The sequence below is a fragment of the Melanotaenia boesemani genome, chromosome 13 (genome assembly GCF_017639745.1).
Source record: "Melanotaenia boesemani isolate fMelBoe1 chromosome 13, fMelBoe1.pri, whole genome shotgun sequence".
NCBI lineage: Eukaryota > Metazoa > Chordata > Actinopteri > Atheriniformes > Melanotaeniidae > Melanotaenia > Melanotaenia boesemani.
In genome coordinates this window covers 17,108,687-17,119,323 of record NC_055694.1, presented here as the reverse complement: position 1 = coordinate 17,119,323, position 10,637 = coordinate 17,108,687, and the positions used below count along the sequence as shown (strand labels likewise).

Here is a 10,637-nt window from a genome sequence, read left to right as displayed (position 1 = left end):
TACTGTTTTGTCTGTTCAGCTAGACTAAATAAAAACATGTTTTCTGTAAAATTGTTGTAATAAACTGATCAGTCTTCAGGTTTAAGACTGAGTTTGATCTAATTTAGCATATACAATCTCTGTATGTGACTTTTGTTTAATGCCACCACCAGGACACTTTTTGCTTCTTATTACTTTGTAATTAATTCAGATTAGCATGAAATAATAACTTTCAGTAATCTGGTTCTTATACTTGCTTTGAAGTTGTTGGTTGATGCTTTTTAATTATTATAAAATTGTTCAGTCTTATCTGAAGCACAGCTCAAGCTACCATGACATCAAGAGCACATCCTCTGTATTTTTCTTGGATTTCTGTGGCATAAAACAATCTTGGGTTAAATTCTACAATGTTATTAAACTAACGGTAGTTTTCGAAACTAAAATACAATTACAGTTCCAAAAGAATTGGGATGCTGTTACATGTAAATAATAGAATGCAGCAAATTGCATATCTCACACCCATATATCATTCCCAATAGAACGTAAACTATATATCAGAAGTTGAAACTAATTTTTTTTTTACCTTTTTTTGCTAATTTTAAATCTGATGCCAGGAACAAATAAGCAATGTTTGAATGGTCAAAAAAAAGGCTGGTAAAGTAATTGGTACAAATCTAAACAAATGAAAGAGTGTTTAGGCTCATTGTCAACAGTTCAGTAGCATGACTGAGTATGAAAAGAGCATTTCAGAGAAGCAGAGCCTCTCAGATTTAAAGATGGGCAGAGGTTCATCAGTCTGCAATAAACTGCATCTACAAAAAATGGAATAATCTTAGAATAATGCTCTTCAGTGTAAAATTGCTTCAGACTTTAAATATTCCACCATCTACAGCAGGGGTGCCCACGTTCGGTCCTCGAGGTCTACCATCCTACAACTTTTAGATGCAACCCTTTTATTCAGGTGTGTTGGAGAAGGGTTGCATCTAAAAGTTGCAGGATGGTAGATCTCGAGGACCGGCCTTGGGCACCCCTGATCTACAGTGTATAATATAATTTGGGTTCAAGTCCTCGGTTTGGCAACTTAGCTGAACCGGGCCCCTGAGCAAGACCCTTAACACCCAAACTGCTCCCTGGGTGCCAGAATCTGATCTGGCAGCCCACTGCTCCTGGTTTAACTAGGATGGATTAATATGCAGAGAAGGAATTTCCCAGCTGGGATTAATAAAGTATAGTAAAATAAATAAATAAAAATCTAAAGCTTCAGAGAATAAGGAAGACTGTATGTTTGCATAGGACAAAACTGGATGCATACGACCTTTGGGCTGTTCACTGTATTAAAAACAGGTCATGGAAGTCAGTGCTGAGGCTCAGGAATACTTCTAGAAATCATTGTCTGAGAAAACAGTTCACTGTGCAACCCACAAATGCAGATTAAAGCTATATCATGCAAGGAAGAAGCCATATGTCATACTCTTTGCAGATGACACCAAATATTCTTTAGTAATGACATTTATTATAAATTTGTAACCACGGTAAATGAGGAATTAAGCAAACTGAAAAAGTGGATGAAGAGTATCATTATTACTAATATTAACAAGACTCAGGTAATGATGTTTGGGAACTCTACAGAGCTACAGATAATAACTAAAGGTGTCCAAATTGAAAATGTGTATGAAAATAAATTTTTAGGAGCTAGACAGTAGATTATCATGGGAAGCCCCCGTCAGAGATGTAAAAACAAAAATTTCCAAAAGCTCTTAATCATAAAGTGAAACTATACCTTGATGTACATGCACTCTGTACTGTATACTGCTCTTTGGTACTCCCATACTTCACATATTGTGTTAAAGTGTGGGGAATTAATTACTAATCCACAATTAATCCATTAGTCATACTACAGAAACAAGCAGTCTGGATTAATAATAATCTGTTTATTCAATCAAAACTGTTAAAAATCATTGACTTTGTAAAGTATTATACATTAATAATTCTATCAAAGCATTCAACAAATTGTTACCCAATAATATACAAAATATTTTCACTATTCGGGAGAGTTCTTATAATATGAGAGCATTTGGAGATTTCACATCACCTAAATTTCTAACCACTTGTGTTTTTGTGTGTCTGTATGTGGAGTGAAATATTTGAACAATCTGGCTATCCAACACAAGCAATGCCTAAATATCTATAGAGTCAAACTGCTGTATAAAGGTATGTTCTGGTTACAGAATAAGGATGGACTTTATTTTTACTGTTGATGGCACTATTGTTTCTCACTTTGTTGGTATGTTGTTATCATTTAATGTAAATAATGGTTGACTGTTACTTACGATTACATCACCTTGTTTTTATTTGTCACATATTTTGGTTAATATACATTATTTCTCTTATCTCATTTTGGTAAACAATGTAAATTCTGTCTAATAAGTTTATTTTTGTTCATTGTCCTGATTTGAGGTTTGGGAAACAGGTGTGAGTATTTGAAACTTTATTATGTTAAGTTATTGATGAGATACAGGGTGGGATTAAATAAATTGAATGAAATGAAGTGAAAATGGATTGTCCAAATGCTGTTGTACATGGGTTATTTGTGTCAAAAAATTAAATGAATTAAATATATGAACATGATCCAGAAACTTTGCTTTCTTGTTTGGTTTGGACCAAAGGTCTTTCAAAATGTCTGAGGCAAAGAAAATTTGTTTTGAGGTCAAATGGTTAAATATGTGAAATTCTTTTGGAAAACCATTGGACACCATATCCAGCAGACTAAAGAGGAGAGGGACCACCCAGTTGTTATCAGTAGTCAGTTCAAAACCCTACATCTGATGGTATTGGGTTCCACAATGACCCATACTCCCACATCGTTGTGAGATTTGTGACATTTGCAAATTAATGTACTTTACTTTAATTTCTTACATTATCATTTGACTAGGACGTTTAGGCACTTAGACTCACCATCTTGGGATTTGGAAACTGTTTTTTTTTTCCTTTTTTTAATTTATTTTTTAATACTTTCGTTCTAAACTCCAGCATTCATGGAAATATTGATGTCTCATGAAAGAAACAAAATCATAAGTTTTTTGTAAGTGGACTCCACTTATTTAGGTTGTGGTCGTAAAAGTGTAATAAAGTGACCTTCAGTGTGTATCCCAGAGGAACAGGTGAATTCATATATGAACTTTGAGACAATGAAAAATTCAGCTCTTCATGCAGAGAATGATCAAGGTGACCTCTAGCCCTGGGAAAATCCTGGAAGTGATTTATGTGCTCAACTTTAACAACCCATCACTTCCTGTGTAAAGTTTACATTTTTTTAGTTTTGTCAACTGAATGTGCATTTCCACCAAAGTGCCAGTCACATTAGAAAAACTAACCTAACCACAATACTATAACACACACACACACACACACACACACACACACACACACACACACACACACACACACACACACACACACACACACACACACAAAGAGTTCTTTTTGTGAGGAAAACTTAATGAACGCTACATTATTTTCCTGCAGCTCAGAGTGAAAACAGTGTGTGTGTGTGTGTGTGTGTTTGGCGACGTAACGCCAGAGGGAGCAGCTCCTTTAGTGTGATTCTAGGCTCGGATGCGGTGAAGCAACACGGAGGCAGGCGAGGTAAAGGCGGTCACGTGACCGCACGTTACCGTTGGTGAGTTTCCCCCATTATGGCGGAAGGACCAGCCGTGCGGATGGACCGTCTCTCCCACTCTGATGCTTGTTTTGTGTCTTGAGGGAGGGGTTTTATTTTTGTTTTTTAAACATTTCCCCGCAACAGCCTGGTGTCTTTTCAACTAGACTTTACTCGTGTTTCTTCGCGAAGTCATGGCGGACCGCAGCGTGGATTTGTCCGCCCTGCCAAAGGAGGTTAGAGACCAGTTGGCGGAGTTGGATCTGGAGCTGTCTGAAGGTAAACGAGAGGAGGGGGCTGATGTGGCTGATGGAGGATGCTATAGTAGATTTTCAGACTAGCATTAGGTATGTCTCTCTCAGCTGTCTTAGTTGACCAGCTTTGTTTGAATCTCAGTTTGTAATTCTCCTGATTTACTTTGTTTTATAATGAGCTAAATAAGAGCACACGTCAGGCTCTGCCACCTAGCTTATTTGGTGCTAATACAGGATGTGGGTATACGAGCTAGTAGAGCATGACAATCAGCATTGTACAGGAGGCGAAATGCTTTCATCCTTTTGTCCGTTTTTCAACAATCAAACGTTGTTATGAAGACGCATGTATGTCAAATCTCTTCCTTTGTTTTGTGACAGAATGTCAAATCAACAGCTCATTGTGTGTAGCTGCTTGACACTGGTGGCCACAGGCAAGGTCTGGCTATCAAGGCTCGACCTTTCTCTTACCATCTTCCTCATGTCTTTATATTAATTTAACATGTGGCCTCATGTTCATTCAGTTGGACATGATATGAATCTTAGACAGGGTGTGTTTATGTTTAAGTTTCCGCTTAAGACATGCTTTATTGCTATAAAACTATGAGTCACTGATTAGTGTTTACATGAAACGACTACAGGCCTACAGTCATCATTTGATGTGTTGTCATATGACGATTCAGTCTGTTGTCACACGTAGTGTGGTAACATTCACTTAAGGGATAGTATATACAGTACCTGATACAACAATGCAAACCTGTCATTAGAAGAATTATAGGTTTACCTGGCTATGCACGTCATCCTCCCACAAACAACAAAAAAAGAAATATATTCTTTGTAAGGTGGGTGAATGGGCTCTCATATAGGTGTTGTATGGACGTGTGTGTCTATTGTGGTGTACTAGTATGTGTACAATCCATTCATCCGTCCAACCAAGACATAGTCTTAGCCAGCCCCTCCCCCAGAGCAGCTGCTCAGCCCCTCTACACCACCAATGACACGCTGTCACACATCCCTGTTGGTATCCTCTCTGCTTTTCTTCATGGCAGCTAGGCTAATAGATCCAGCTGAGTCCAGTCATCCTGTTTAATGACCACTTAAGGTCTACTTTTTCATGGTGTGTGAGCAGATATTTTATTTTAGATGTAAGACTTTTATTTCTGATAACCAGCATTTCCACATTTTCCTCTGAGACTGGCAGATTGTTAGTATAAATGCTTTATGAACATTTCAGACATGTTTGTAATAAAACCTTTATCAAGGGTCATTGGACAGTAAAAAACAAAAAGAGGCTGAGAATGATAATCTGAAAACATAAAATGAAAGCTGGATGTTACACCTGGGTCAAGATTGTTGCTGAATAACCACTTCCACTAACTTGTAATGCAAATAAAGCAAGTAGCTCTTTTCACATATAGGTCGCACCGTAGTGGTAGAAAAAAGAAAAAGAAGTCATTGTTAACCTGTGTCTGTTTCTCTGTTAGTTTACACATGCTAAACAAAGACAGCTCAACCCTGTATATATTATGCTTATTTAGCCCATTGTTGGTTGGAGCAGCACGTTCTACTATCCACTATCCCATGCTGAGTTGTTGTGTTTACCTTGCTGACTCAGAGGCTTACCAAGGACAGATAAACTTTGATGCCCCATGCCACGTCTGAACTTTAACTTTCATTGCATGAACATCATCCTAAGGTCTTAACTAAATGAATTTGACCTGATTTGGTCAATGGTTGGTCATGTTTTTTTGCAAACCATGACATCATTGATGGGCAAAAGCTGGGTTCATCATCATCTGTAATACAGGCTACGTTTCAATAAAGTTAAAAAAAAAAACAAAAAAACACTCGACCAACTAATCTGTAAGCTTAAAGTGAAGAAGAAATGCTGTGTAAGTTAAAAGACTGGGCTATTAAAGACATTAGGTTAACTACATACTATCCCTTGAAAATAAAGTTCAGACATGCTAACATAGATCAGTCAAACAAAGGAATATATCAATTTGCATAAATGTTGCCTATAGGTAATGCTTTGTTGCCTGGCAACCAGTTGAAATTTCAGTTGACTAGACTTACAAAATCACTTTACAGTTGTGCTTATGCACCAATATACTTGGGACATTGTGTAACATTTTTGCTGTTTACTGGTCAAAATCGATGTCTGCATGTATATATGTGTTATCATTGGTGTATTATAACCTCTACTAATGATCTAGCACATTCTCGTAAACAAAGTAAGTAAGTAATTTATTTATAGAGCACCTTTCAAGCACAACTGCAACTTAAAGAGCTTCACACAAAGAAAACAGTTTAAAAATGCAATCAAGCATTACAATAGTATAAAACATGAAGATAATCTAAAACTGTTCAAGAAGGTGAAAGATTTTTAAAGGGATGCTCAAGTTCCCAGCTTTCTTCTTCACAAGTATGTCAACAGTACTGCCTAAATGAACCTAAAACTAACCTAAAGCTAACTCGTTGGTTTTGTTAGACAGTGTTGCTCGTTACCATGGGCAGCATAACAGTAGCTTCTGCTAAAATACACCAGCCTCGTTAGTACAGAAGTGTATGTTTACATGGTTTCAGTTGCTTTCAGTTGCTTTCATAGTCATGGTAAAGGCCAGCTTTCAGTTGTGGCAAAGCTGGACGAAAAGCCGGCGGGAAGGCTTTATAAGCTGGCTTTTACATTGACAAAGAGCTGGTATTGTGTCAAGGCCAAACAACAAGCCATCTATATATATATATATATATATATATATATATATATATATATATATATATATATATAGATATATTTTTTTTTTAGGTCAAGATCTAAAACCACTAAAGATGCATCCACGTTAATGTGGTTTAATTTCCAGTACATAACCTTAGCTACACTTAAGGTTTGAATTAATCAATACTCAGGCATTTTGAGGCCCCCGAAGTGGAGACTTTTTGAAAAATGGTTTATTTGGTCTCAGTTTTCAAACTTCAGCATTGTTTGGTAGCCAGGATGGGCAAATCCAAATATGGCTGACATGTCCATGTAATTATTAGATAGTAAGCCTGAAGATTAGACAGACAGTGGACCTACATAATATGTCTGATTGTATCCTCATGCTCCTTTCCCATTAGTTTGGATTACTTTGGCAATGGATCATGCTGTCAGTGGGTTTCCATATTTCCTTGGAAGGAACCCCAATTTATATTTTTTGTGGCCTCCAAGTGTTTCTTTTAGAAGTAGTCCCACCAACTATTGTTCATCCCTTCCTTTTTTAATTCTAAAGAATTCAACACCATTCAACCCATACATTTTTAGTGGTGATTTTGAGAAATGTTTATGCTTCTGTGGACAGATTCTTTACAAAGCTGTCCACAAGCACTCATCTGGAAGCAGGTGTGTTTCATTTTAAAACTCTGGATTAAAGGTTTGCATTAAAAATCCTAAAGCAAAAAGAATAAAAAAGAAAAGATGCATCTTCAAAAGCAAATATTTTTTTAAATTAGAATATTGGCAATATCTTTTCAATGGTGAATCAAATGGACTGTTACTGCTCCTTTTAGCATTTTGATGGTAAAAGGTAATGGAAGGAGCTAGAAAAATGTGGATGCAGAAGAACTTGGCTAAACAGAGCAGCACGACAGTTATTCCAAACTACTTTAGTTAAAAGATAGATGACACACAACAAACACAAGGACTCAGAAAAACATGTTGAATACATGTGCCAAACATCTGGGGACACAAGTTTAATCTCCGCCTTTATTGCGAGTCCTAATTAGCTCGTATCTGCTGACAAGGGCAGCGCTGTGAATATCTGGACTGATGACGTTAGATAGCGGTCCACCTTTACTGACGAGGGTATCTTATCAGTTATTCTGTTGTTCATATTAGTCATCGGTCCATTAAGGTCTACAACTCTGCTTCATCTGACAGAAACTACTTTTGACCATAATAACCACATAATATAATTCATCAAAAATTGGTAAAGAAACATTTTCACACTTTAGCAAAGGCTGTCAATTTTTTATTTTATAGTCTTTAGGCCGAAGGACACCATATTACATAATCTGTTTGTGTTGCTGAACAAATTAGTTTTTATTAAGATAAGTTACTAAAATCTAGCATTAGCTAAAACAAGCTACTAGCATTATTAAAGCACAAGCTATAAAGTTAAGCAGATGTCTGTGCATGAAAATTTTGCCAGTGGAGCACCGCAAGAGAAAACATAATAGCAGCAGCTTTATTTATTATATTTATTGCAGGTCATATCATCACAGCTGTCAACAGTGTTATCGCATGTTTTCCTGATATTCTACAGCCCTACTGTATATTAAATTAAATGTTCTTGAAACAAAATGAATAAAAAATACTTTTTCAATGACCATAACAAAAATACAATTGTGCAAAATGCAAAAAGAAAAGATACTTTTAACTCAAAACAAGCTATCTCGATATAAACGATATTCCATCATTCTATATAGCATATGATAAAGTCTTGATATACTTGAAAATCTCAATGCCCAGCCCTACTTGTTAGGAGAGTTATTGATTATAAATCAACCTTATTGTGAGTATGAGCATGAGTGGTTGCTGGTCCTGTTTTTATAGCAGGTATAGAAAACTGATATCTGACATAAATCATATATGATATGTTTCTTCAGCACAGTTTGATCATATTATGCTGCGTTTTGAGTAATCATAGATGTGACGGGAAATTGAAAAAGCATTTCGACAGCTGTGTTTATTCTTTGGTAACTGTTATATTTGCATCGATGTGATTGAGAGTTTGTGTTTTCTGGACTCTTATTTGCATTGAAAATAAACTTTAGTTATGTTCCAAGAATTGTACATGAATGACATAGTAATCTGTTAATATGGATTCAAATTTCATACATGAAGTGATGGATAGTTTAACTGGTTGAGCGGCTGTTTCATGTATAGAGGCCAAAGCTCCACTAAGCAGACAACATGGGTTTGAGTCCCAGCCTGTAGCCCTGTGCTACATGTCATCCCCTTCTCCTAACCAGCTTTCCTGTCAAACAAGTTTTAAATAAAATTCCTCAAAATCTATAAAATAAACAACAAACACAAAACAAACAAACAAACAAAAAAAAACAATATCTATATATATATATATGTATATGTATATATAAAATTATATATATATATATGTATATATAAAATTATATAGATTATTTTTTAAATACTGCCTACCCTTGTGTCTTTGTAATTGTGTTTTTTTTGTTTTTTGCATGTTTTTTGTCTGTTGATGCTACCTTGTGACAGAATTTCTTTCATAAACTTGTGACAGTTCCTTGTTGTGATCTTTGGTCAGTTAACCACAGTAATGTGGCTGTCATCGTGCTAGTGTTCTTCCTTGTTGTTCAGTCGTTGCTAATAAGAAGTGTAAGAATTTAAAGTTGGTTGCCAAACATCTTTTCTCAAGAAGCAAGTTAGTTCACATTATTCTGGTATTTGTTTTTATGCTTTATGTGTTTGTCTTAGAAGTTAGATTGTCAGCGAAATGCTTTTTGATTGCACTCTAAATCATTTCATAAAGTGGAAGAAAGAGCTGTGGTAGTTTTGATATTTCAGTATTTTAGCAAGATGTAAACATAAGCCTCCTTGTTCCTTTATGACTGGATGTTTGCCTCATGTATTTGATAGGTTATTTCCTTGAATCCACAACAAGCCTTAATGTGGACCAAGTGGAAATTCCTGTTTCTGTGTTGCTCGGATAAGAACACAGGCCTGCCAAATGGCCTCTTAAAAACAGCTCGGTTCTGCTAGCCCCCTGTGACCATGGGGACACAATGAGAACTATTCAGCTGTTCGGAGCTGTAGTGGCTAGGAGCTCTGCTACCATTTAGGCCATTAAGTTAAACCCAGTCTTTATGTGCATGTTGGATTGAGCTGCAACTTTATGAAGAGAAGAGAGTAGCTGGTAACTGGTCATATTTGAGAAGATGATGCCTAGTGTGTACCCGTGCAGGGAGTGGCTCCTTCTGCCATGCACAGTGGCTAGGCTCTGCAAGGAAAGGAGTAAAATGCCTCATCTCTGTTTCCAGCATACTTGGCTGATGTGCTCTATCATATATATATATATATATATATATATAGAGAGAGAGAGAGAGAGAGAGAGAGAGACAAAGAGACACAAACAACCATTCAAACTCACACTCGCTCCTAGGGAGAATTTAGAGTGACCAATTAATCTAACATGCATGTCTTTGGACGCTGGGAGGAAACTGGAGTACACAGAGAGAACCCACGCATACACGGGGAGAACATGCAAACTTCACACACAAAGGCCCCTGTCCCACAGGTTCGAACTTTCCCCCAGCTGAGGCTAAACCAGCGACGTTCTTTGAGGCTGTGGTGCTAACCACCACACCACCGTGAAAGAAGAAAAATATATATATATATATTTTATTTTATTTTAATAGTACACTATAATGTGTGGAGTGCTTATGCTTGTTCATATGGACTTGGATTTCTATGACTGCTAGTTGCTTCTTTTCTAGGCCAATGTTAGATGCAGCAGAAATAGGCTATGTGCATCTGTATATCTGTATATTAAGGGTAAGCGTCCTCAGCAGAGGGTAACTTCACTAATATGTACCCAGTCTCCATGAAATAGCTATTATCTTGATCTTGGTCAGTGACAGTGTGTGTAGAACAAGCCTGATGTATCTTTGAGGATGATTCTCCTCCCCATCAGGAAGGAGGTTTCTGAAAACATCTCTTGCCTATATTATTTATGACT

The 10,637-nt window shown here is 36.7% G+C and overlaps 1 protein-coding gene across 2 annotated transcripts in view; it reads left to right on the top strand.

Moving 5' to 3' along the window:
• The first annotated feature begins 3,657 nt into the window (after window positions 1–3,657).
• Window positions 3,658–10,637, top strand: part of dip2ba (disco-interacting protein 2 homolog Ba) — a 46,008-nt gene continuing 39,028 nt past the window's right edge. For both annotated transcript variants that reach the window (XM_042003590.1, XM_042003589.1), the window contains exon 1: window positions 3,658–3,916. In XM_042003590.1, coding sequence (XP_041859524.1) covers window positions 3,832–3,916 — 85 coding nt within the window. In that variant the 5' untranslated portion in view covers window positions 3,658–3,831. The remainder of the gene's footprint in view (window positions 3,917–10,637) is intronic.